This window comes from Chrysemys picta, chromosome 13, assembly GCF_011386835.1.
Source record: "Chrysemys picta bellii isolate R12L10 chromosome 13, ASM1138683v2, whole genome shotgun sequence".
Taxonomy (NCBI): domain Eukaryota; kingdom Metazoa; phylum Chordata; order Testudines; family Emydidae; genus Chrysemys; species Chrysemys picta.
The window spans coordinates 20,406,306-20,434,207 of NC_088803.1; the positions used below are offsets into that span (position 1 = coordinate 20,406,306).

Sequence of the window (27,902 nt, forward strand, 5' to 3'; positions counted from 1 at the left end):
TGCCTGACTGTTTACTTACAAGTTTGAAATATGAGAGACTTGTTCAGAAAGATTTGGAGAGCCTGGATTGATGTCTGGTCCCTCTTAGTCCCAAGAGCGAACAACCCCCAAAACAAAGAGCACAAATGAAAGCCTCCCCCCACCCAAGATGTGAAAGTATCTTGTCCCCTTATTGATCCTTTTGGTCAGGTGTCAGCCAGGTTACCTGAGCTTCTTAACCCTTTACAGGTCAAAGGATTTTGGAGTCTCTGGCCAGGAGGGATTTTATAGTACTGTACACAGGAGAGCTGTTACCCTTCCCTTTATAGTTATGACACGACCCCCAAATCACAGATAGTGTTGGACAGCCGGTTCCACACTGGCTGTGATTTCTTCCTGGAGCTCTAGTTGAAAACAGAGTTAATAAGACACATGCACCTTTAGACATACTACTGATTAGATAAAAACTAACAATATTTTCCACATTCTAAGAACAATTTTTTAACCAGTTGATTCTGGGAAACTTTCCCGGGAGAGTGCATCAGCCACTTTGTTAGAAGCTCCTGAAATGTGTTGTATTTCAAAATCAAAATCTTGGAGAGCTAAACTCCACCGAAGAAGTTTTTTGTTATTGCCCTTGGCGGTGTGAAGCCACCGTAGCGCAGCATGGTCTGTTTGTAGTTGGAAACGCCGTCCCAAACATATGGGTGTAGCTTTCCCAGCGCGTACACAATGGCGTAGCATTCCTTTTCGCTGATTGACCAGTGGTTTTCCCTCTCAGACAGTTTCTTGCTGAGAAACATGACAGGATGGAATTCTTGATCTGGTCCTTCCTGCATTAAAACTGCTCCCACGCCCCGCTCGGATGCATCTGTGGTTACTAGGAATGGTTTGTCAAAGTCTGGGGCCCTTAGCACTGGGTCAGACATGAGTGTCGCCTTAAGCTGGTTAAAGGCCTTTTGACACTCATCAGTCCACTGAACTGCATTTCGCTGTTTCTTTCTGGTTAGGTCTGTCACCGGGGCGGCGATTTGGCTGTAGTGTGGTACAAATCGCCTCTAATATCTGGCCAAGCCTAAGAAGGATTGGACCTGTTTCTTTGACTTTGGAACTGGCCACTTTTGGATAGCATCCACTTTGGCCTGTAGGGAATTTACAGTTCCTTGACCCACCTGGTGCCCCAGGTAAGTCACTCTGTTTTGGCCTATTTGACACTTTTTAACCTTAACAGTTAGTCCTGCCTGCTGGATGCGCTCGAAGACTTTTTCCAGGTGCTCCAGGTGTTCTGTCCATGAATCAGAAAAAATGGCCACATCATCGAGGTAGGCAACTGCAGATTCTCCCAATTCTGCTAGGAGACCATCTACAAGTCTTTGGAAGGTGGCGGGTGCATTTCGCAACCCGAAAGGGAATACATTGAATTCATACACCCCTGCCTGGGTAGTGAAGGCTGACCTTTCCTTAGCAGGTTCATCTAGTGGTACTTGCCAGTACCCTTTGGCAATGTGGGAGACCTTATCAAAAGCTTTGCTAAAGTCAAGGAATAATACATCCACTGTTTTCCATTCATCCAGAGAGCCAGTTATCTCATCATAGAAGGCAATTAGGTTAGTCAGTCATGACTTGCCCTTTGTGAATGCATGCTGACTGTTCCTGATCACTTTCCTCTTCTCTAAGTGCTTCAAAATTGATTCCTTAAGGACCTGCTCCATGATTTTTCAGAGACTGAGGTGAGGCTGACTGGCCTGTAGTTCCCCATATCCTCCTTCTTCTCTTTTTAAAAGATGGGCACTACATTAGCCTTTTTCCGGTCATCCGGGACCTCCCCTGATCGCCATGAGTTTTCAAAGATAATGGCCAATGGTTCTGCAATCACATCCGTCAACTCCTTTAGCACCCTCGGATGCAGTCCACCCTGACCCATGGACTTGTGCTTGTCCATCTTTGCTTGTAGGTAGGATACTTCTTTGCAGGATTCAGTCTCTCATTCTGTAGGTCTGGCCTGTGTTCCTTGTTCCTACATTTATAACTTTGCATTTGGCTGTGTTAAAATATATTTTGTTTGAATGGGTCCGGCTCACACCACTTCACCAACCTTTGTGTCTTCCACAGTTCATGGATCAGCAGAGATTTCATACTGAATTCCAGCTCATTGGTACAAATATTGAATGGCATTGGCGCTAGTACTGATTAATGCAGAACCCCACTTGAAACACCCCCATTCCATGATAATTTACATCAGCAACTACTTTTTGAGATCTATCAGCAAGCCAGTTTAAAAAAAAATAATGGGTGCTTTATTTATATTATATAGTGCTCATTTTAAATCACAATGTTCTGTCATACTAAGTTAAATGCATTACCAAAGTCTGTTACATCTATGCAGTACCTTTACCAACCAAACTTCTAATCTCCTCAAAGAATTAAATCAAGTTTCTTTGACAAGATCTATTTTGCATAAAGGCACTTGATGAGCATTAATTATACCCATCATTCAATTCTTTATCAGTCGAATCTAATATTAGTTTTTTTTCATAATTTTGTCTGGGATCTCTCTCTTTCTGGTGAGAAAAAAATTAAAAGTCTCAGTTTTCTTCTAATGAGGAATGAAAGCAAATGTCAAAACTTCGATTTTTTTTTCCAAGTGAAATTCTTCTATTCCAGTCAGCACCAGTGAAAACTTACTGCAAGTCCTGTGCTGGAATACCTGGTGGATGTGGTAGTCCCTAAGAGCATAGCACGAGCACAGAAAGCTTCAACATTTCTTTCCTTAAGTATTCAAGTGCAGGGCATCAGATGAGAGTGGAGAGAGGACAAGGGAAGAGGTGGACAAGGATCCTAGAGAGAGCTGGAGAAATTTAATCTAACCTGTTCCTCAGGCTGGAGCAAGAAACAGAGAGTCATCCAGGTCCTTGACAGACCATTGCTTGTCCCTACACTCTATTTCCCCACAATAGTCCCTATGCTCTATACCCTGCATCCAATGCACAATGGCCCCTGGATTGTATTGAGCAATGCACAATATTAACATTGCTGGTGCACAATGGTTCCTGCCCTACAATCCCTAGTGACTCATGTACAAAGACAAAATGGTCCCTTCGCTATGCACTCCAATGCCCACTGACCTGTGGTTCCTTCCCTAGATTACCCACTGCCCAGTGATGCCAGCACTATATTTCCAGCCCCCATAGCCCTCATCAAGAGCAGAAGCAGAGACAAAACATTCCCTTTATCCTTATCCTGTCTGGGAAGAGTTTTCTGTGCAGGTTTTTCCTCAGGGCAGACTACTGACCCTTGATCACCTTTGTTGCCCTTCTCTGAACCTTTTCCAGTTTCACACTATCCTTTTTGAGATGGGCCAGTGAGAACTAGACCCAGTATTCATGTTGTCTGTTAACACACACATGCCACAAAAGGCATGACAAAAAGGGAGGATCCCTGGATGTTTCAATGGGGATTGCAGTGGCCCCGTTGTTAGTTTTAACAAGCAAGACAGGATTTATTTCCCGCATGAGGGCAAGTTTAAAACTGTCATTATCAGCAGCCTCAAGGGAGATCCGAATGGCAGCAGGAGCCAGGATGAGGCTGCTGTCCCATATAACCCCTGTAAAAATTCAGAGCAGCCGGCAGCCAGGTGCTGTGTAACACACACAAGAATGTGCATCAGGCGAGAAAGCAAGAGCAGCTTCAGCATAATGTCACTTCTCCTAATATTGCTGAACTGAGACATGACAGAGAGTACCTGAGTATTGCAGCACAGAATCCACCTGCAATTCTCTCTTCCCCCCTGGCCCCAATGGACTCACACACACGAGCTGGTTGACAGGGTGCAGCTGGGGGTAGAATGTGCCCCATGGTTTGCTGGAGAGTCACGGAGGGGACTAGAGTGAGAGGGATCTATGGAGTCTGCTCGGGGTGCTCCCTTTGTGCATGGGGCAGAGTCATCTTCCCATCTGTGCTGTTCATCAGTGTCACTCCTTAGTCTCGGGCACTAACATGATGCCATCCCACTCGTGACCCTCTCTGGGGAAGCTCGGCTCTGTGACCCTCACCACCATCACAGCAAGTTTAGGGGTCATATTGTACAAGCAATTCAACCTGACCTCCCCATGTTATGCCATGACACTAGGGGCTAATGAGATCCTTAGATGTACAAACAGGGGAGTGATGAGTACAGAGTTGATGTTACCTCTCTACTGGGCATTGGTGAGACCAAACTGCATCCAGTCCTGGTGGATGTCTACCGTTTTGAAAGGATGTTGAAAAATTGGAGAGGGGAAAGAAAAGAGCCACAAAAATGTGGGGGTGGGGTGGAGAAAATGCTTTAGAATGTTATTTAAAGGGCTAAAATTGTTAAATTGATTAGAAAAAAGATTGAAAATTGACTCGATTACAGTGAAGTATAAGAAAAGTACAAAAAAAGAGTACAAGTTCAGGAACTGTTACAAACTGGTATGTTGGATTTTAATGATGTGTAGCGAGTTTTTAACTTGTAAAATCATTCTATAAATACAACTTTCTGAAATATGTATCTCTGAAGCACAGCTTCTATGTAAGGAGAACATGCTGCAATGTAAGAATTGCTTCTCAAAAAGAGGGTACGTCTCCTTTTCATATTGTACTGTTTTGTCTTTGGTCATTTTATCTTTTGAACATTTTTAATAATGAACCACAAGTATAGTCAATCAATAGCTACACCATTTAGTCAATACTTTACTCAACCACAAGATATTGGGCTGAATGCAGCAGTAACTGGAGAAGTGCAAGGATATACAGGAGAACAAGCTACATAATCACAATGATCCTTTCAGGCTATTTTATCTAAAATAGATTATGTAATTCAAATAGGAAAAAATAAACCTTGATATTATCCATGGAAATTGTTTATTAAAAAATATCTACCAACCGTAAATATATAGTCCTGTCTAGCCTTAAAAAGTAGGGATCCATGAATGAAAAAAGTTGGAGGCAGAAGACTCATAAATTAACAGTATTCCTGCCCATTTAGGCAGGAAAATAGGGAATAGGGAATCTCAGACCAAAGCAGTTACTTGGCTCTGTGAGATCATGTAAATTATACTCTCTGTTTGCACTTTGAACTTTCCTAGAATCAAATAAATGGAAATCTACCAAGTCCAGTTGCACAGCAAACTCTTTCAATGCTCATTATTTTTTGTCTCTTGTTAGAAAATTTTATTGAGAATGGAGAAAGAGGGAATCTATGTCCAGCTCATGGCTCCAGGACAAGCAGAAAATCAAACATCTATCACAGAATTCATCCTTCTGTGATTCGGCAATCTCTTGGAGCTGCAAATTCTTCTCTTCATACTATTTCTAGTGATCTACATTGTAACCATGGCCGGGAACATCCTCATTGCTGTGCTAGTTGTGGCTGATCAGCACCTTCACACCCCCATGTACTTCTTCCTGCTTAGAGACCAGCTACAGCTCCACCATCCTGCCCAGGATGCTGGCCAGTCTCCTGACTGGGGACAGAATCATTTCTGTTCTAGGGTGCATTGTACAATATTATTTCTTTGGTTGTCTTGCAGCTTCAGAATGTAACCTCCTAGCAGTAATGTCCTATGACTGGTATTTAGCCATATGCAAACCACTAAACTACACTGGTCTTATGAATGGCAGAACTTGCCTGCAATTAGCAGCTGTGTTCTGGATGAGTGGATTTATGCCAAATATTATAGTTTCATGTTTAATGTCACAGTTACATTTCTGTGGCACCAATGAAATTAACCATTTCCTTTGTGATTTCACCACAGTGATTACACTCTCCTGCAGTGACACCAGACTGATCATATTGGTGACCTTTATACTCTGTTCCATATTCACCTTACCCCATTTCTATTAACCCTGACATCCTACGTTTTTATCATCTCCATCATCCTGAGAATCCCGTCCACCACCGGGAGGAGAAAGGCATTTTCCACCTGCTCCTCTCACCTCATCATGGTGACAATGTACTATGGGACCATAATTATTGTCTATATTTTACCAGAAACTGACACACATAGAGACCTCAACAAAGTCTTCTCTCTCTTCTACACAGTCCTGACTCCCCTGGCCACCCTCATCTACAGCCTGAGGAACAGAGACATTAAGGAGACTCTGAGAAAAGTCATAAGTAAATGTATGATGCTCACAGAAAACCAGAAGGAGTGCCTGATATGAGAATTAATCAATCTGGGAAAACTAGTAAAGCAGTTAACATCTAGGTGGCCCATAGCTCATGGCAATGTGAGTTTTCTTGGGTAACATGGGTACATGCTAAGTTTGGGATGGCTGAGTTCCTAGTTGATTAGAGCTGATACTTACTCCTGCCCCAGCTGGAATCATAGCTCTCCTGTGCTCTGAATTCCAGTGACTGAAATTCAAGGTTTTAGTTACGAATTTCATGTGTTTCTTTGCTCTGACTGAGGCTTGGTCTACACTACCCCCCTAATTCGAACTAAGGTACGCAACTTCAGCTACGTGAATAACGTAGCTGAAGTCGAAGTACCTTAGTTCGAACTTACCTTGGTCCACACTCGGCAGGCAGGCTCCCCCGTCGACTCCGCGGTACTCCTCTCGCCGAGCTGGAGTACCGCAGTCGACGGCGAGCACTTCCGGGTTCGACTTATCGCGTCCAGACTAGACGCGATAAGTCGAACCCAGAAGTTCGATTGCCAGCCGCCGAACTAGCGGGTAAGTGTAGCCAAGGCCTGAGTTGAGAAAACTGTATTTTACAGAGCACTGCCCTTGGATCCCGATGGGTGGTATTGGGTTTTTTAAATATTTTGTCACTCACTTTGGTACCAGGACATCCTATGCAATTTTATAGTTGGGATAGATTTGATCAGTCTTTATAAATTTGTTTGTTACATGTGTTATCTTGCAATGATCAGAAGGTTCATAAGATCCTAAATGGATTCCTGCATGTTGAATAAAATAATGAATCGACACAAATGATTTCTGGTGAAACAGCTCGTTATCCTAAAGATCATTTCAGTGTCAGGTGAAAAAATAATAAATATGTGTGGAGAAACTGCTATTTAATTCTGCCTCAAACTTTCAAAACACGTACATGACTTAGGAACCTGAGCACTAGTGACTTTGCAGCTTAATTGGAATCCTAAGGGTGAACTTTTTAAATGTTTTAAAGATGCGGATAAGTGTCTAGGTGTATATATAAATCTGCCTAAGCCTTGGACTCCTGACTGACACACATACAGGGCACAGAGGTGGATTTACAGTAAAACACAGGGTGCCCTGGCACGTCCCCCGCTCCCCAAGGACAGGGGGCCCCAGGGCCAGGCAGTTTCAGGGGCAGAAGCTTGGTCCTGCCGGCTCCTGGGGCTCCTGCTGCAGGCTCTGCCCCTACCAGCAGTCAAGCTTCCCCCTCCCCCACCTCTTCCCCGCCCCTCCCCTGAGCATGCCATGTTCCTGCTCTTCCCTGTCCCTCCCAGTACTGCCCCCCCCCACCGAATAGCTGTTTGCTGGTGCTGAGGGCACTCTGGGAGAGGGGGGGAGGAGCGGGGCTGCAGTGCGCTTGGGGGAGGAGGTGGGGAAGAGGTGGTTGCAGGGGCTGGGCCTTGGGGAAGGGGGTGGAATCGGGTCAAGGTGGAGCAAAGGCGGGCCCCCTGCAGTCCCCCTACACATCCCTCCCCCCAGCCCCCTGTTGTGAGCCACTCAGGGCAGGGGGCTGGGAGTACCCACACACCCCATGCTCTGACTCCTGAACCCCCCATCCCCACCCTGAGCACGAAATGGGGGCTCCTGCACCCTCCCCCCTACATCCCCACCTGCACCTGTCGCAACAAATGGGAGCTGCCCCAGATAAGTTCTCCACATCTCAACCCCCTATACCAGCCCTGAGCCCCCTCCCGCACCCTAACTCCTGGCCAGACCCTGCAACCCAACCCCCAGTCTACTCCTGCACCCTAGCTTCCTCCCAGACCCTACACCGCCAGCCCTGAGCCCTCTCCCGCACTCTAAGTCCTGGCCAGACCCCGCACCCCAATATTTTTTTACAATTGTTTTGTATAAAGCGCTCTTATCCAAAGCGCTTCACAATAATTAGCTAATGGTACACACAATATTTGGAAAGATCATTAAGTGGTCCGCCGAGACCCTCAGCGATTTTTGAGTGGTCTGTGGAAAAATAAGTTAGACTACAAAACAATCAAGGTACCTCACTTTATTTTCATTTACTTCCTATTACTTATAGGTGGAGGATGAAGAAAAAAAGAATGAAAAATGGGGGTGGGAGGGAGAGAAGATAGAATGTTCTTTTTCTTGCCTGGGTCCCAAGGAGGGGCACCAAAAATGAAACTGAGCACAGGGCCCCACTACCTCTAAATCTGCCACTGACAGGGCATGATGAAAAGAGAGATTCCCTGGAGGTTTGAACAGGAATTGCTATGGCTATGATGTTTATGCTGTTTTAACAGGCAAAATAGGATTTAATACCCCTTTGAGGACAATTGAGTAATGATCATTATCCTCAGCCACAAGGGAGATCCCAACAGCTGTCAAGGAGAGGATGAGGCTGCTGTCCCCTGTAAGCCCTGTAAGAATCCAGAAGAGGCAGCACTAAGTTTCTGTGCATCGTACACAAGAGCAGCACAGCCCAACAGTAAAATGTCGATGTCCTTGCAGAGTGAATGGGATTGTCTGAGACACTGAGGCGAGCAGAGCGATGGTGGAATCTGGATCCCGATCCCCACACCAAGTCACCATCAATGGAGAGATTGCCACTTCATGCTGAGCCTCAAAGGTAAATCGGATCATTCCTGCATCAAATCCTGGGGATGTTAGGGAGAAAACCCTGGTATATTGGGAAGCAGAGCAGGCTGAACTGCCTATCAAGTGCACATTTCCCTTGTACATTTACTGTTCTGTATCATTCCCCATTATCCCCTTGATATGTCTCAGCACTGCTCCTACTATTGCTGAACTGAAACCAGGGGTGAAAGTAACTTTCAGGACTTACCGGTACTGCCGGAGTCCTGAGGGGGCGGGGCCTCATCCGGAAGAGGCGGCGCTTCTCAAGATTTAAAGGACCTGGGGCACCGGCTGTGGCTTGGAGCCCCGAGGCCTTTAAATCAACTGGGGGCTCCCAGCTTCAGAGGTGGCTGGGAGCCCCTGGGCTCAGGGGCAAATTAAAGGGCCTGGGCTCGGCCGCCATGGAGCTCTGAGCCCATTGAATCCCGGCCCCAGCCTGGCTGCAGAGCCACCGGCGGGATAGAATCATAGAATCATAGAATATCAGAGTTGGAAGGGACCTCAAGAGGTCATCTAGTCCAACCCCCTGCTCAAAGCAGGACCAATTCCCAGCTAAATCATCCCAGACAGGGCTTTGTCAAGCCGGGCCTTAAAAACCTCTAAGGAAGGAGACTCCACCACCTCCCTAGGTAACGCATTCCAGTGTTTCACCACCCTCCTAGTGAAATAGTTTTTCCTGATATCCAACCTGGACCTCCCCCACTGCAACTTGAGACCATTGCTCCTTGTTCTGTCATCTGCCACCACTGAGAACAGCCGAGCTCCATCCTCTTTGGAACCCCCCTTCAGGTAGTTGAAGGCTGCTATCAAATCCCCCCTCATTCTTCTCTTCTGGAGACTAAACAATCCCAGTTCCCTCAGCCTCTCCTCATAAGTCATGTGCTCCAGACCCCTAATCATTTTTGTTGCCCTCCACTGGACTCTTTCCAATTTTTCCACATCCTTCTTGTAGTGTGGGGCCCAAAACTGGACACAGAATTCCAGATGAGGCCTCACCAATGTCGAATAAAGGGGAACGATCACGTCCCTCGATCTGCTGGCAATGCCCCTACTTATACAGCCCAAAATGCCGTTAGCCTTCTTGGCAACAAGAGCACACTGTTGACTCATATCCAGCTTCTCGTCCACTGTAACCCCTAGGTCCTTTTCTGCAGAACTGCTACCTAGCCATTCGGTCCCTAGTCTGTAGCAGAGCATGGGATTCTTCCGTCCTAAGTGCAGGACTCTGCACTTGTCCTTGTTGAACCTCATCAGGTTTTTTTCGGCCCAATCCTCTAATTTGTCTAGGTCCCTCTGTATCCGATCCCTACCCTCTAGTGTATCTACCACGCCTCCTAGTTTAGTGTCATCTGCAAACTTGCTGAGAGTGCAGTCCACACCATCCTCCTGATCATTAATAAAGATATTAAACAAAACCGGCCCCAGGACCGACCCTTGGGGCACTCCGCTTGAAACCGGCTCCAACTAGACATGGAGCCATTGATCACTACCCGTTGAGCCCGACGATCTAGCCAGCTTTCTCTCCACCTTACAGTCCATTCATCCAGCCCATACTTCTTTAACTTGGCGGCAAGAATACTGTGGGAGACCGTATCAAAAGCTTTGCTAAAGTCAAGGAATAACACATCCACTGCTTTCCCCTCATCCACAGAGCCAGTTATCTCATCATAGAAGGCAATTAGGTTAGTCAGGCACGACTTCCCCTTCGTGAATCCATGCTGACTGTTCCTGATCACTTTCCTCTCCTCTAAATGTTTCATAATTGATTCCTTGAGGACCTGTTCCATGATTTTTCCAGGGACTGAGGTGAGGCTGACTGGCCTGTAGTTCCCCGGATCCTCCTCCTTCCCTTTTTTAAAGATGGGCACTACATTAGCCTTTTTCCAGTCATCTGGGACCTCCCCTGATCGCCATGAGTTTTCAAAAATAATGGCTAATGGCTCTGCAATCTCACCCGCCAACTCCTTTAGCACCCTCGAATGCAGCGCATCCGGCCCCATGGACTTGTGCACGTCCAGTTTTTCTAAATAGTCCCGAACCACTTCTTTCTCCACAGAGGGTTGGTCACCTTCTCCCCATGCTGTACTGCCCAGTGCAGCAATCTGGGAGCTGACCTTGTGCGTGAAGACAGAGGCAAAAAAATCATTGAGTACATTAGCTTTTTCCACATCCTCGGTCACTAGGTTGCCTCCCACATTCAGTAAGGGGCCCACACTTTCCTTGATTTTCTTCTTGTTGCTAACATACCTGAAGAAACCCTTCTTGTTACTCTTAACATCTCTTGCTAACTGCAACTCCAAGTGTGATTTGGCCTTCCTGATTTCACTCCTGCACGCCTGAGCAATATTTTTATACTCCTCCCTGGTCATTTGTCCAATCTTCCACTTCTTGTAAGCTTCTTTTTTGCATTTAAGATCAGCAAGGATTTCACTGTTTAGCCAAGCTGGTCGCCTGCCATATTTACTATTCTTTCTACACATCGGGATGGTTTGTTCCTGCAACCTCAATAAGGATTCTTTAAAATACAGCCAGCTCTACTGGACCCCTTTGCCCTTCATGTTATTCTCCCAGGGGATCCTGCCCATCTGTTCCCTGAGGGAGTCAAAGTCTGCTTTTCTGAAGTCCAGGGTCCGTATTCTGCTGCTCTCCTTTCTTCCTTGTGTCAGGATCCTGAACTCGACCTTCTCATGGTCACTGCCTCCCAGGTTCCCATCCACTTTTGCTTCCCCTACTAGTTCTTCCCTGTTTGTGAGTAGCAGGTCAAGAAAAGCTTTGCCCCTAGTTGGTTCCTCCAGCACTTGCACCAGGAAATTGTCCCCTACACTATCCAAAAATTTCCTGGATTGCCTGTGCACCGCTGTATTGCTCTCCCAGCAGATATCAGGGTGATTAAAGTCTCCCATGAGAACCAGGGCCTGCGATCTAGCAACTTCTGCTAGTTGCCAGAAGAAAGCCTCGTCCACCTCATCCCCCTGGTCTGGTGGTCTATAGCAGACTCCAACCATGACATCACCCTTGTTGCTCACACTTCTCAACTTTATCCAGAGACTCTCAGGTTTTTCTGCAGTTTCATACTGGAGCTCTGAGCAGTCATACTCCTCTCTTACATACAACGCAACTCCCCCACCTTTTCTGCCCTGCCTGTCCTTCCTGAACAGTTTATATCCATCCATGACAGTACTCCAGTCATGTGAGTTATCCCACCAAGTCTCTGTTATTCCAATCACATCATAGTTCCCTGACTGTGCCAGGACTTCCAGTTCTCCCTGCTTGTTTCCCAGGCTTCTTGCATTTGTGTATAGGCACTTAAGATAACTCATCGATCGTCCCTCTTTCTCAGCATGAGACAGGAGTCCTCCCCTCTTGCGCTCTCCTGCTTGTGCTTCCTCCCAGGATCCCATTTCCGCACTTACCTCAGGGCTTTGGTCTCCTTCCCCCGGTGAACCTAGTTTAAAGCCCTCCTCACTAGGTTAGCCAGCCTGCTGGCGAAGATGCTCTTCCCTCTCTTCGTTAGGTGGAGCCCGTCTCTGCCTAGCTCTCCTCCTTCTTGGAACACCATCCCATGGTCTAAGAATCCAAAGCCTTCTCTCCGACACCACCTGCGTAGCCATTCGTTGACTTCCACGATTCGACGGTCTCTACCCTGGCCTTTTCCTTGCACAGGGAGGATGGACGAGAACACCACTTGCGCCTCAAACTCCTTTATCCTTCTTCCCAGAGCCACATAGTCTGCAGTGATCTGCTCAAGGTCATTCTTGGCAGTATCATTGGTGCCCACGTGGAGAAGCAGGAAGGGGTAGCGATCAGAGGGCTTGATGAGTCTCGGCAGTCCCTCCGTCACATCGTGTATCCTAGCTCCTGGCAATCAGCAGACCTCTCGGTTTTCCCGGTCGGGGCGGCAGATAGATGACTCAGTCCCCCTGAGGAGGGAGTCCCCGACCACCACCACCCTCCTCCTCCTCTTGGGAGTGGTGGTAGTGGAACCCCCATCCCTAGGACAGTGCATCTTTTGCCTTCCAATCGGTGGAGTCTCCTTCTGCTCCCTTGCCTCAGATGGGTCATCTAGTCCACTCTCCGCATTAGTACCTGTAGAGAGAACATGGAAACAATTGCTCACCTGTATCTCCATTGCTGGTGCATGGACGCTCCTCTTTCTCCTTCTGGAGGTCACATGCTGCCAAACCTCCTCACAATCCTTCTGTCCCTGCTGCGCCTGCTCTGAATCTTCAGAACATTGTGGCCATAGAAGCATCTCCTGACGTCTGTCCAGGAAATCTTCATTTTCCCTTATGCAACGCAGAGTCGACACTCGTTTCTCCAGCCCTCGAACCTTCTCTTCCAACATGGAGACCAGCTTGCACTTTGTACAGACAAAGTCGCTTCTGTCCTGTGGAAGAAAGACAAACATGGCACAACCTGTGCAGGTTACAACAGCTGATCGCTCAACTTCCATATCACCGTCCTCTTAAGAGCTTCCTCAACTGTTGCAGGAACTACTCAGAGAAACCTGCAGATGAAAGCCTCAGTGCGCTCCCCCCAAGTGAACTCCCAGGCAAACTCCCGCTGTTAGCCTCTGCTGTTCGCCGCTCAGCTGGTTCGCTGCTGACTGCCCTTATATACCAGTCAGGCCCACTCAAGGCCCACCTGGAACAAAGCACTCCCAATTCACACTTTTCAAACAAACAAGCTGCAGCGGGGAGATCTGAGCCCTTTAAATCCCGGCCCCAGCCCGGCCGCTGAGCCACAGGCGGGATGTAAAGGGCTCTGGGCTCCCCGCTGTGGCAGGAGCTCCCGGCCCTTTAAATCCCAGCCCCAGCCCGGCTGCCGAGCCATGGGCGGGATTTAAAAGGCTCTGGGCTCCCCGCAGTGGCGGGAGCTCTGAGCTCTTTAAATCCCGGCCCCAGCCCGGCTGCCCAGCTGCAGGCGGGATTGAAAGGGCTCTGGGCTCCCTGCTGCTGCTGGGAGCCCAGAACCCTTTAAATCCTGCCCGCAGAAGCCGGTGCGGTCCGGCACGGCGTACTGGCTCTTGCCGGTATGCCGTACCGGACTGTACCGGCTTACTTTCACCTCTGACTGAGACACTACAAAGAGTGACTGTAAATATTGCAGCACAGAATCAGTCTGCAGTTCCCTGCCAGCAGACTCACACAAATGAGCTGGGTTACAAGTTACAGCTGCGGGTGGAATGTGTCCCTGGGTTTGTAGGTGATTCGCTGAGGGGATAAGCATGAGAAGGTTCTGTGCACATCCTCTTGGGGTTTTCCCTTTGTGCACAGGGCAGAGTCATCTTCTCTTTGCTGTTAGTCAGTGTCACTGCCTTGTCTCCATCACTAGCATGATACCATCATGTGTGTCCGTCTCTGGGAAAGCTTCTGTGTGTGTCCCCAATGACGATCAGAGCTAGTTTAGGGGTCGTAGTGGAGGAGAAACTTTACATGAGCTCCCAGTGTGATCCTGTGTCAGAAAGCGCTAGTGTGATCCTATGATGAATCAACAGCGGAGTGATGAGGAGGAGGAGGAGAGAGATAATTTTCTCTCTCTCTTAGGCATTGGTGAGACGTAACTACGTCCAGTTCTAGTGTATGTCCACATTTTAAAAAGGACATTGGAGAAATTAGAGAGGCTGCAGAAAAGAGCCACAACAATGTGTGAAGGGCTGGAGAAAATGCCTTACAGTGAGGGGTAAGGAGCTCAAAATGCTTATCTTCTCAGAAAGAAGACTGAGAAACAATTTGATTACAGGGGGTAAGTACCTTCATGGGAAGAAAATACCACATACTAAAGGGTTAGTTAATCTAGCAGACAAAGGCAGAACAAAGCCCACCAGTTTCCAAGCTGAAGCCAGAAAATTTTCAATTTAGAAATAAGGCAGACATTATGAACAGTGAGGGTGATTAATCATTGGAAAAAAGGGCCAAGGGAAGTGGTGGATTCTCCATCTCTTGATGTCTTCAAAATCAAAATTGGCTGCCATTTTGCAGGGCTTGCTCTCCTGGTCTCTGGGCAGGCTGTGCCTTCTTGGACCCTTCTCCAGTCCCCTGAGTGCACCCCTTTCAAGTGACAGGCCTGTGCTTCCCCTTCCATTGGCTGGGATCCTGTGACTCTCAGGGTTACCACCCCTTTGGTGCCAGCAATGTTACCTCAGCCGGTCTAAGTGGAGTTTGGCCCTGCTATAGATTTCTCTCCCAGAGCTTATGACAGAGTGAGTTTGCCGTGAAACAGGACCAGCTTCTTCAAAACAGAGTGGGGTTTATTTGCCCAAGGAAACACAGCATTGAGGAAAATAGGTTAAAAGAAGAAAAAGTCACAGATGCTTCTTGTCTCACCTAACTTTAAACACTCTAGCCATAGTTTGGGCTCTTCCAGATCCCACTTCTGTGTCTGAGGGATAATTGCATCCACACAGACCCTCTCTCGGTGTCTCATGGTGAGTGCTTTATTTGACCAGTGTCTTTTGATCTCTCTCCTTCCAGCCTTGGCAAAAGCAACTGTGACTTTGCTGACTAGTAACCTGGCTCTTGTGTGTGAGTGTTTGCTGGGATGCTTCTTACTGAGGTAATTGATTTTTATTTCCATCTGGTTCTCCTAACAAGCCCTTTGATCTCACCTTCGTAGCAAGCATTTCATTGTACACTATCACACATGTCTATGCACAAAACTGATACAATATAATGCAGATATTTCCCACTTTGTCACATGTGTTTTGCAGAAACACAAGTTATTCGGCTCTGTTCAAGGTTAATTTGGGAAGTGTTTTGGTTCATTGAATACAGGGAGTCAGACAGATGATCATAGTACTGCCTTCTGGCTATTTTTTCCCAAAATATGTGCTCTAGTTCAAACAAGAGTTACTTCAAGGAAATTTCAATGGCTTGCAATATTCTGTTCTATGTGGCCTTTAAATCTATGCACTGCAAGATGGAGGTTCCTAGGGTTGTGTGGTGAGTGTGATTTGGGTACACAATCCAAGCAATGGCTGGCTAAAAGTGCTCACTTACATAGCTGTGAGCAGCTTACATGCTTGAGACTCTGCGTGAAAAAGGGAGTGGGGGTTCTCCCAGAAGAGCAGGGCAAGGCTGGCTCCCAGAGTCAAGGACTGGACTGACCTAGCTGATCACTGGTCCAGATAACACCAGAGGAATGTCACACTATGCATCTATGAATGAAAGAACTTGGGAACAGAAAAGTGATAAATTAACAGAGTAGTGCACTTTGGACGTGCCAAGTAGGGAATCTCTATTCCAAAGCCTTGTGTAAAATCTGAGATTAAAGCAGTGTCTTGGCTCTGTGAAAGTTTATATATATGATCTCCGTTTGCACTTTGAACTTTTCCGGAATTAAATGGCTGGAAATTTACCCAGTTCAATTGTACATAAATCCCTTTCAATGCTCATTATTTTATTTACCACTAGATAAATCTCATGGAAAATGGAGGAATATGGAACCTGTAGACAGCTCTTGGAGAAAGGAGAAGGCAAAAATGAAACATATATCACAGAGTTCATCCTCCTTGGATTTGGGAATCTCTGTGAAATGCAGATTCTTCTCTTCCTGCAGTTTCTAGTGATCTACATTGTCACTGTGGCCGGGAACATTCTCATTCAACATACTAGTTGTGGCTGATCAGCACCTTCACAGCCCCATGTACTTCTTCCTGGGGAACCTGTCCTGCTTGGAGATCTGCTACACCTCCACAGTCCTGCCCAGACTGCTGGCTGGTCTCCTGACTGGGGACAGAATCATTTCTGTTAGTGACTGCATCACTCAATTTTATTTCTTTGGTTTCCTGGTAGCAGTTGAATGTTCTTTCTTATCCATGATGTCCTATGACCGGTATTTAGCAATATGCAAACCACTACACTACACTGCTCTTATGAATGGCAGAATCTGCCTGCAGCTAGCAGCTGTGTCCTGGATGAGTTCATTTCTGACAACTGCCATAGTAATATACTTAATGTCACAATTACATTTCTGTGGCCCCAAGGAATATGAATCTCAAGAATTATACTCATATCTGTATGTATATTTATCTTTTTGCCAATGCTCTCTATGTAACTTTTCTTTTTTAATTAATTTTAGTTTAGTTAATAAGAATTGGCTGTAAGCGTGTATTTGGGTAAGATCTGGAATATTCATTAACCTGGGAGGTAATGTGTCTGATCCCTTGGGATTGGTAGAACTTTTTTATATGATGAATTAGATTTTCAGTAATCCTCATCATATTTGACCTGGGTGTCTGGGTGGAGGCCTGAGGCTGGGTCACTTTAAGGGAACTGTGATGTTGGCTTCTGGGTAACCAGTGAGGTATTATAGAAGCTATTTTGTGCTAGCTTGGTAAATGTATGTACTGGAATATCTGCCAGCTTTGGGGATTGTCTACCCCATTCTTTGCACTTCATCCTAATTGAGTGACCTCAGTTGGCTTCCCTGGGACCTCCGTCACAACTAGCAAGGCAGTTAGCATTTAGGTTGTCCCTAACTCATGCTAATGGGAGTTTCTTTGGGGAACATGAAGACATGCTACGTTTTGGGTTGGCTGCATTCCTAGTTGATTAGAGTTGACACTTACTATTGCCTCAACTGGAATCATAAGTCTCATGTGCTCTGCATTCACACAGTGGAATTCAAGATTTTAGCTACATGTTTTCTCTCCTTCTCTTCTCTAAGCAGGGAAAATGCTACTTTTTACATCACATTGGTCTGGGATGCCTTTGGGTGGTTTCTGGTTGTCAAAATATTTTGTTTCTCACCTTGGAGTCAGGGCTTCCTATACAATTTTATATTTGGTATGATTGAACAGGTCTTTATAATTTTTGTTTGTTATTTGTGTTATGCAGTGATTAGTGGTGTGTATGTTCCTACATTGATTCCTGAATGTTGAAACAAAATAATTAATTGACATGGATGATTTCTGGTGAAACATCTCTTTATCCTAAAGATCATTTCAATTTTAGGTGAAAAAATAATAAAGATAGGCTGAGATATTGCTATTTCATTCTGGATTTGGAAAGAGCCACAATCTTTCAAAAGCATCTAAGTGAGTTAGGGTATGTCCGTGTTGCAATAAAAGGCCAGTGGCTGGCCCGGGTCAGCTGACTCATGTTTGCAGAACTTGGGCTGTAGGGGTATAAAATTGCAGTTTGGACATTAGGACTCAGGCTGGAGTCCTGGCTCTGAGACCCGGCTTTATCGCTGTGTAGATGTACCCTTAAGTTCGTAAATCCTAATGACTTACAAAGTTAGTTAGATTCCCACAGGCCAGAATTTTAAAATTTCTAAAGATGCATTTAGGTGTCTAACTGTGTTTTCAAATATGCCTCAGTGGCTAGCTCTCAATAACTATAATATGCTTAATTTTGCATTTCTAAAGTGCCAGGATATTTCAATTCCTAAGTCGCAATGATTCTGAAAGTGATTAGATTCCTAAGTACCAAATTATTAAAGGCTCTAAAGATGCGGGTGTGTGTCTAGGTGGATTTTCAAATATGTCCAGACACTTAACTGCCATTTATTCTAACGTGTTGCATTTTAAAAAGATAAGACCACTTACGTATCTGTCTAGGAAGAAGACTGTTTTGGGGGATAAAGCACTGGACAAAGATTTCTCCTTTCACCTTGTGGCTCTAGTACAAACTGACTGTTTGATCTTTCACAAGTCTATAGAGATGGAATTTTCAAAAGAGGGAATTAGGTGCAAATATTTCATTGGATTCTTTAAGCTTCTTTGAAAATCCCAGCCTGGAGCTACATTAGCTTGCAGCAACTGAAGTAATGGACCAAGATACATGGGCACCAGTTAATAGCCACTGAAATTAGAAAAGAATGTAAAATAAATACATTTTGGGGAGGAGGGGGGGCTGTGGTACAGTAGAGTGGAGAGGAAACAAGACTGTGACTCAGAACAGCTGGGTTCTACTCCTGTTCCTGCATGACTGTGGGCAAGTCATTTTGCCTTTGTGCCCCTATCGGGTAGGTGGGCTCATCATCTGTGGCCAGCAGTGTACCTAGGAGAAGAAAAACTCCCATTTCAAACCAGGTCTGGTCAGCTAGTTTGTAACAGTTGTGCCATATGCACAAGCAATATGGGTCTGACCCTGGCTAATGGGGCAAAGCGTATTACTTAGCCTAATAACTTTTAATTGATTAAGAATAACTCGTGCTTTTGTCGAAAGCATATCTTCCAGCAACGCATCCAGCAATGATTTGAAGCCATCAAGAGATGAAGAATCCACCACTTCCCTTGGTAGTTTGTTGTAATGATTAATCACCCTCACTGTTAAAATCTGTGCCTTATTTATAATCTGAATTTGTCTGGCTTCACCTTCCAGCCATTGGTTCTTGTTTTGCCTTTCTCATCTTTTACTACCCTGTATTTTTTCCCCATGAAGGTACTTATAAACAGTACTCAAATCACCTCTCAACGTTCTTTTGGATAAGCTAAGCCCTCCAGTCACTTTTGTGCACCCTCCCTAATTTTTCAACATCCTTTTAAAATTTTGGGCAAGAGAACTCTATGCCGTATTCCAGAATCAGTCTGACCAATGTGGTATACAGAGGTAAAATCAGCTTTCTGCTCCTACTTACTACTCTCCTGTTTATACTTCCAAGGATCACATTAGCCTTTTTTTGCCACAGCATGACACTTGGAGCTTACACTGAGTTGCTTGCACACTATGACTCCTAGATCCTTTTCAGCATTTTGCTTGTAGGTAGAATGCTGCTTTGCAGGTTTCAATCTCCCATTCTGTAGGTCTGGCCTGTGTTCCTTGTTCCTACATTTATAACTTTGCATTTGGCTGTGTTAAAATATATTTTGTTTGAATGGGTCCGGCTCACACCACTTCACCAACCTTTGTCTCATCCACAGATCATGGATCAGCAGAGATTTCATATTGAATTCCAGCTCATTGGTACAAATGTTGAATAGCATTGGGGCTAGTACTGATCAATGCAGAACCCCACTTGAAACACCCCATTCCATGATAATTTACACCAGCAACTAATTTTTGAGATCTATCAGCAAGCCAGTTTAAAAAAAAAAATAATGTGTGCTTTATTTATATTATATAGTGCTCATTTTAAATCACAATGTTCTGTCATACTAAGTTAAATGCATTACCAAAGTCTGTTATATCTATGCAGTACATTTACCAACCAAACTTCTAATCTCTTCAAAGAATTAAATCAAGTTTCTTTGACAAGATCTATTTTGCATAAAGCCACATGATGGGCATTAATTATATCCATCATTCAATTCTTTATCAGTTGAATCCAATTTTAGTTTTTCCATTATTTTGTCTGGGATCTCTCTCTCTCTCTGGTCAGAAAACATTTAAAAGTCTAAGTTTTGCTCTGATGAGGAATGAAAGCAAATGTCAAAATTTTGATTTTTTTTCCCAAATGAAATTCTTCTATTCCAGTCAGCACCAATGAAAACTTACTGCAAGTCCTGTGCTGGAATACCTGGTGGATGTGGTAGTCCCTAAGAGCATAGCATGAGCACAGAAAGCTTCTATGTTTCCTTCCTCAAGTACTCAGTGCAGGGCATCAGACGAGAGGGGAGAGAGGACAAGGGAAGAGGTGAACAAGGGTCCTAGAGAGAGCTGGAGAAATTTAATCTAACCTGTTCTTCAGGCTGGAGGAAGAAACAGAGAGTCATCCAGGTCTTTGACAGACCATTGCTTTGTCCCTACACTCTATTTCCCTCCAATAGTCCCCATGCTCTATTCCCTGCATCCAATGGACAATTGCCCCTGGATTGTATTGACCAATGCACAATATTCACATTGCCGGTGCACAATGGTTCCTGCATTACAATCCCTAGTGTCTCATGTATAAAGATGAAATGGTCCCTTCGCTGTGCACCCCAGTGCCCACGGAGCTACAGTCCCTTCCTTATATTACTCACCGCCCAGTGATGCCTGCACCATATTCCCAGCCCCCACAGTCCTCATGAAGAGCAGAGGCAGAGTCAAAACATTCCCTTTATTCATATTCTGTCTGGGAAGAGTTTTCTGTGCAGGTTTTTCCTCAGGGCAGACTGCACCTCCTTGTTCCTCAGGGTGTAGATCACAGGGTTCAGGACAGGAGTGACCACACTGTAGAGGAGAACAATCATCATGTCCCATTCAGGAGATTCCCCGGAGGAGGGGGGCAAGTAGGTCAAGATGGCCCCCCCGTAGAATAGAGACACCACCGTAAGGTGGGAGGCGCATGTGGAAAAGGCCTTTCTCCTGCTTTCCCATGACTGGACCTTCAGGAGCAGGAAGGAGATGATGTAGAGGTAGGAGAGGAGCGTGAGGATAAAGGGGATGACTACAATGCCCCCAGTGACGATGTTGAGCAGGGTCAGGTTGAGGTGGGTGCTGCCGCAGGCCAGGCTCAGCAGGGGCTTGATGTCACAGAAGAAGTGGGGGACACGGCTGGGGCCACAGAATTGCAGCTGGGAGGTCATGACCGTGTGCATCAGGGCGTGCAGGAAGCCAGTGACCCAGCTGGCTGTTGCCAGGAGCAGGCAGGCCCGTTGTCTCATGACCAGCCTGTAGCACAGTGGGTTGCAGATGGCCACATAGCGGTCATAGCCCATGACAGCCAGCAGCACGGCCTCGCTGCTACCCAGGAAGTGGAAGAAGTGGAGCTGGGCTAGGCAGCCAGCGAAAGAGATGGTCTGGCATCCCGAGAGGAAACCAGACAGCATCTTGGGCATGGTGACTGTGGAATAGCAGATGTCCAGGCAGGAGAGATTCCCTAGGAAAAAGTACATGGGGGTGTGAAGCCGGGGCTCCATCAGTGCCATGGCTACTATGGCCCCATTACCCAGCATGCTGGCCACATAGAGAAGCAGGAAGAGTGCGAAGAGAAAGTGCTCCAACCCCTGGAGATTGGTCAGGCCCATGAGGATGAATTCGCTCAACTCCGTCCTGTTCTCCATCGCTGCAGGGGGGAAAACAAAGAGAAAAAAGGAGACATATGAATCGGAGGCTGAGGTTCTCATCGGGCTTTAGATATTCTGATGCCCATTTCTTTTATAAATTAATGAAAAATGAACATCCTATCCCTCTTTGCAGCTCTGGACATTTCAGCAGCTTTGCTAGCATTTCTTTGAGCAGATTTCCTCCCTGGGTAACATGAGCCCTGAAACTCCCTGTATCTCTGTGTCAGATCATCTCCACTTTGCAGATCTATCTATCTATCTATCTATCTATCTATCTATCTATCTATTGTATGCAGTGTTGCTATGGCCAGGTTGTCCCAGGATATTAGAGAGACAAGGTGAGTGAGGTGATATCTTTTATTGAACCAATTTCTGTTGGTGAGAGAGACAAGCTTTCGAGCTGACACAGAGATCCTCTTTGGGTTTGGGAAAGGTACTCAGAGTGTCCCAGCTAAATACAAGTTGGAAACCTTTGTTTAGCATAAATTGTTAACAAATATTTCAAGGGACCTTTCAAAGTGAAGTGGCCAATTAACACCCCACCAGCCATTGCCTGAGGCAGGGTCAGAAAGGGAAAAGGAAGACAGATGGGGATGGGGGGATTGTTAGTGGCTTACAGATAGTTGTAATAAACCATAGATTTTTAATGTCTAGCAGAGTTATGAATTTATGCTCCCAGGCTCATCTTTTGAAAGTGTTGTGCAGGTTATCTCTGAGAATGTGGACTGATAGATCACTGTATAGCTGGCCTCATCCTCAAAGAGAGGTTGGTCCAATAAAAGATATTACCTCACCCCCCTTGTCTATCTATCTATTGTGATACATACACTTCCATGTAGCCATCTATTTATGTACTGCCATACATATTCATCCAACCAAGCGACCATCTATGGTGATTAAAAAGGTCTTCATCGCCATGCTGTTTACGTACCAGACAAAATTCAAAGGAATAGATGTCAAATAAAAAAAAATATTTTCTGCCCTCACTTCCCCAAAGCAGGTTAATGTGACCTGTTTCTTGAGGATGGGATTTTCTAAAACATCTAGGGCAGTTCAATGTTGATAAATGCAAAGTAATGCATATTGGAAAACAGAATCCCAACTATACATATAAACTAATGGGGTCTAAATTAGCTGTTAGCACTCAAGAGATAGATCTCGGAGTCATCGTGGATAGTTCTCTGAAAACATCCACTCAATGTGCAGTGGCAGTCAAAAAAGTGAACAGAATGTTGGGAATCATAAGGAAAGGGATATATAATAAGACAGAAAATATCATATTATCTCCATACAAATCCAGGGTATGCCCACATCTTGAATACTGCAGGCAGATGTGGTCGCCCCATCTCAAAAAAGATATATTGGAATTGGAAAAGTTTCAGAAAAGGGCAACAAAAATTATTAGGGGACTGGAACAGCTTCCACATAAGGAGAGAATAATAGGACTGGGACTTTTCAGCTTGGAAAAGAGACGACTAAAATTTGATATGATACAGATCTATAAAATCATGACTGGTATGGAGAAAGTAAATAAGGAAGTGTTATTTACTCTTTCTCATAACACAAGAACCAGGAGTCACCAAATGAAATTAATAGGGCAGGAGGTTTAAAACAAACAAAAGGAAGTATTCCTTCATACAACACACAGTCAACCTGTGGAACGCCTTGCCAGAGGATGTTGTGAAGGCCAAGACTATAACAGGGTTCAAAAAAGAACTAGAAAAGTTCATGGAAGATAAGTCCATCAATAGCTATTAGCCAGGATGGGAAGGGATGGTGTCCGTTGCCTCTTTTTGCCAGAAGCTGGGAGTGGGCAACAGGGGTGGATGACTTGATGATTACCTGTTGCATTTATTCCCTCTGAAGCACCTGGAATTGACTGAACATAGGAACATAAGAGCAGCAATACTGGGTCAGACTAAAGGTCCATCTAGCCCACTATCATAGTGGGCTAGATGGACCTTTAGTCTGACCCAGTATTGCTGCTCTTATGTTCCTATGTTCAGTTATTGACATTCAGTGAGAGTGGTTCAGTTAATTCCCCTAGCTGCATTTGAAGATCCCACGCTTCTGAGCATGGCTCTCTCTCTCTCGCTCTCTCTGGTGTCATTCCTGGGGGAAGGCTCTGTGGTAAAGCTGTGCCTTGCTACTCATCCAAAGCTACTGAAAAAACACCTCCTCCTGAGAGTCTGGATTCCAGTGTCCATCTGGACCATGGAATCCATATGATGCAGGTCATGAAGTGTCTCTTTTGCTGTCGATTACTGGACTTTTAATTAGAAAATTTAGGTTCTCTTTTAATCTCTGCCACTGACCTGCTGAGTGAACATGGGCTAGTCACTGTTACTCCCTGTGCCTCAGTTTCCCCTCCCACCCTTCCCACCCTTGTCTTTTAAAACTGTTCTTCAATGTAGGGGCTGGCTTGTGCTAGGTGTAAGTACATTGCCTATCATAATGAGGTCCTGGTCTTGTTTGGGACCCCAGCTGCCACTGCCATAGAGCGCGCATAAAGCTCACCTGCCTCTCTGCTGAGCAGCAAAGCAGTGAGAGGCTCAGATATGGAGGATCTGAGAGAGTCAGATGGCACTGCTTTCCTTTGTTTGGACACATGGTATAAACAGGGGCAGGGTTTCTTCAGGGAGCTGCGCCTCAGGAGCCATGGTGAGGAAGGTCAAACTTCCCTGGTCTGTTATCATCTCAGCCCAGAAAAGAGTAATTCCCAGGGGGGAAGTTCCGATAATGTTATGAGCGCCCCACACATCCTGCTTCACAGGAACAGATTTCCCTTTGGTGACTGAATGCCTGATATAAGCTCCCCTTCCTGGATCCATAACAAAGAGCTAGCATGATGGACCCCCATCTCGGGCATGACAAGAGGGTTGAACTGGATTCCTCACAAGTTCAGAGCTGCAAACCTCTATGGCTCAAGTCCAAAGCTGCACCTAACACTCTCTGTGGGCCACACAACACACAGACTGGCCAGCGGGTTACATGACGAATGTGCTTTTACCCACACATGCTGAGCTGGCCTCTCCATGATGTAGGTCGGGGCTGCTGTGGGGTCTGATTGTGATTCCTCCCATCCCATCATTGAACAGTGGGTTTTGCTAAATTCAGCAATGAGTCCCAGTGGTGGGAGTGGGCCTCAGGAGCCCTGGGTTCTATTCCTAGCTATGCTATTAGCCTGTTGCTTGACTTTGAGCAAGTCACATCCCTGCCTGGTTCCTCAGTTTCCCTGTCTGTATAATGGGGATAACAATATAGGGTACATCTCACTTAATCATTGCCCTGTCTTTGTGGGGGCCTCAGGCAGTGGAAAACTTCTGTCCCTCCTATTCTTTGCCTGTGGAACATAGTATAGTCTCCTGTGGACTATAACATTTTGGTCTAATTTTTGTTGTTGGGTTTAGTGTGCAGCTTCTGGGTGGTGCTGGTGGTCTGTGATCTTCAGAAGGTCAGATTGGATGGCCTGATGGTCCCTTCTGGCTTAAACTTTGTGACTCTTTGAGAACTGTTTGAGACCTACTGATGAAAAGTGCTATATAAAAACGGAGTAGGACTGTCATTATTCAACAGTCTTCCCGAGGAGATCAGCTGAAGCCAGAGTGTGACTGCTTGTAGGCAATGCTGCAATACCATTCCCTTCAAATAGCCTTTCCACATCAAAATGGCTATCACAATGCTGAAACCTCCTTCCCCCTTTAAAACATCCCAGAAATGTGTGTGTGTGTGTGTGTGTGTGTGTGTGTGTGAGAGAGAGAGAGAGAGAGAGAGAGAGAGGAGGAGGAGCAAGAGAAGAAGAAATTAATTAACTCTAAAAATCTCCAGACAAAACAAAATAAACAATTTAGCCCAGGCCCAGCTCTGACTCTGAAAAAGGAGACATATCAGAGATCCCATGAAGTTCAGAGGGGACTTAGCTGTGGGTACTGATTTTAAATGGAAGGTGCTCAATTACTAGGCTGATGGGTGGCACTATAAATAACTAAACTAGATAGAACATCCTATTCTATTACAGATCCTATACTGCCCTTATTACTGTGGGGGCTAGGTTGGCATTAAGGTAATATTGCAGGGGTGGGCAAACTTTTTGACCTGAGGGCCACATCAGGGTTGCGAAACTGTATGGAGGGCCGGGTAGGGAAGGCTGTGCCTCCCGAAAAAGCCTGGCCCCTGCCCCCTATCCATCCCCTCCCACTTCCTGCCCCCTGACTGCCCCCCTCAGAACTCCCAACCCATCCAATCCCCTCTGCTCCCTGTCCCCTGACTTCCCTGTCCCTGACTGCCCCCCCGAACCTTTGCCCATCCAACCGCCCCCTGCTCCCTGTCCCCTGACTGCCCCCAGGAGCCCCTACCCCTTTTCAACCCCTCCCACGCCCCGCTCCCTGCCCCCGTACTATGCTGCTCAGAGCAGCATGTTTGGCAGCTGCACCGCCCGAGCGGAGACAGCGGGGAGGGGCTAGCCTCCCCGCCTGGGAGCTCAAGGGCCAGGCAGGATGGTCCGGCGGGCCGGATGTGTCCCGCAGGCTGTAGTTTGCCTACCTCTTTAATATGGTCATTTGCCCATGTAATTTTCTTACTTAGATTTGTAAGCCCCTTGTGGCATCCCTTTTTATTTATTTGTACCTTCCACAGCATAAGAGAGACCCGAATCTTATCCTGGTATTATTATTAATTATTATTATTGTAAGGGGAAGGGGTAATAATAATAATAATAACAATAATAGATTATAGGAGCCTAAAGGAGTTATGCTTCCAACCCCAATTCAATGTCGATGGGGTTTAGGTGCCTAATGCTTCATTTGAAAAATCTCAATTCTACTGTACATATCAAAATGTTTCATAAAGACTCCTTTAGTTGTATACACTGCACTAACCTCACTGAAGGCCTTAGGCTGGGATTTCCAAAGGGAGTTAGGTGCCCAAACCCCATTGGGCACCTAACTGTGGTAGGTTCCTTTGGAAACTACACCATAGTCACCTCTGGGGAGATGTATCAGATTTGTCTGTCAGTCTGACAAGATCTATCCTATTTCCTGTGTCTTTATCATCCTCTGCACTGTACCTTCAATATCTCTAGCTCAATTTGTTTTATCTTTGCTGTCATGTAGAAAGCAAGCAAGCAAGTCACTCAGTCACTGTTTTCAGGAAGTAGTGCCACCTCACATATTTGCATTTGTAAATTTCGAAGACTGAACTTTTAGCTCATACCTGTTTGGATGCAATCGTCCTTCAAGCTGACATATTATAACAATGACTGAAAACAAACAAAAAAACAAACACACAAACAAAAAATCAAACTGCTGGGAAAGTATCAGGGACTTCAGCCTGTTTCGACAGGAATCAGGGTGCGAGCTCACATATTTTGGAAATGCTTGATGAGTCTGCAACAAGAAGCCTTTTTATCATCATCTCGCTCTGAGCAGACATCCGTTCTCCCCAGAGAGGATCAATTTGCTTTGTTCTGATGGTTCCTCTGGGCCAAAACCCTTTGAACCACCTGAGAGTCCCTTCCCTATCAGCAAACAACCCCAGCCTTCCCAAGAGAGATGGAGGTAAATATTATTGTGCAGACTGGCTCTGACTGGAAAGTGAAAAGAATAATAACAGATTTGCAAACGTTTACAGGAGTGATTGTATTATTGCACTGTTGCCACACTGTATCCTTGTGCTGTTTGTCTGTCTGTCTCCATCTTTTGCCTTTTGTCGTATACTTAGATTGGAAGCTCATTGGGTTGAGGACGGTCTTTTTGTTCTATGTTTTAGCCAAAACACAGTGAAGACCATGGCAGCCTTTCCCTTAACTTCATGGGCATAAGGGAAAGGGGTTTTAGGATTGTAACAGGGTGCTGGCCTATGAGGCACTGAACCAGCCCCTGTTAGCTCAGAACCTGCTAGCATAGCTCCCATAAAGGGGAACCGACTGGAGCTGGCAGGGTGTGGCTCATTAAAGGAGCCTGAGAGCAATCAACTGTGAGCCTGCTGAGAGGAAGGCCTATAAAGCTAGCAGGAAGGAAGGGGCAGGGAGAGGAGACAGGAGAGTGAGGGCCTGTTGCTCCCAGCTAGATGTAAGAGCAAGCTGTTCCCTAAGGGGCTACCTGACTGATATTGAACTGTATATAGCTGTATATACGTGGTGGTGGGAAAATACAGGGAAATAAAAGGGCACTGGTGTGTGAAAGAGTGGTGTCCAGTGAATGTGTACCACAAG

The 27,902-nt window shown here is 45.8% G+C and overlaps 1 protein-coding gene and 1 pseudogene across 1 annotated transcript; one reads left to right on the forward strand and one right to left on the reverse strand.

The window, feature by feature from the left end:
- Positions 1 to 4,146: 4,146 nt before the first annotated feature.
- LOC135975167 (olfactory receptor 11L1-like) lies at positions 4,147 to 6,165 on the forward strand (annotated as a pseudogene).
- Positions 6,166 to 20,746: 14,581 nt separating this feature from the next.
- On the reverse strand, positions 20,747 to 21,688 carry LOC101949366 (olfactory receptor 12D1-like). Its single transcript, XM_065565126.1, has one exon. The coding sequence runs from the start codon at positions 21,686 to 21,688 to the stop codon at positions 20,747 to 20,749; it is 942 nt and encodes a 313-aa protein (XP_065421198.1).
- Positions 21,689 to 27,902: the final 6,214 nt, after the last annotated feature.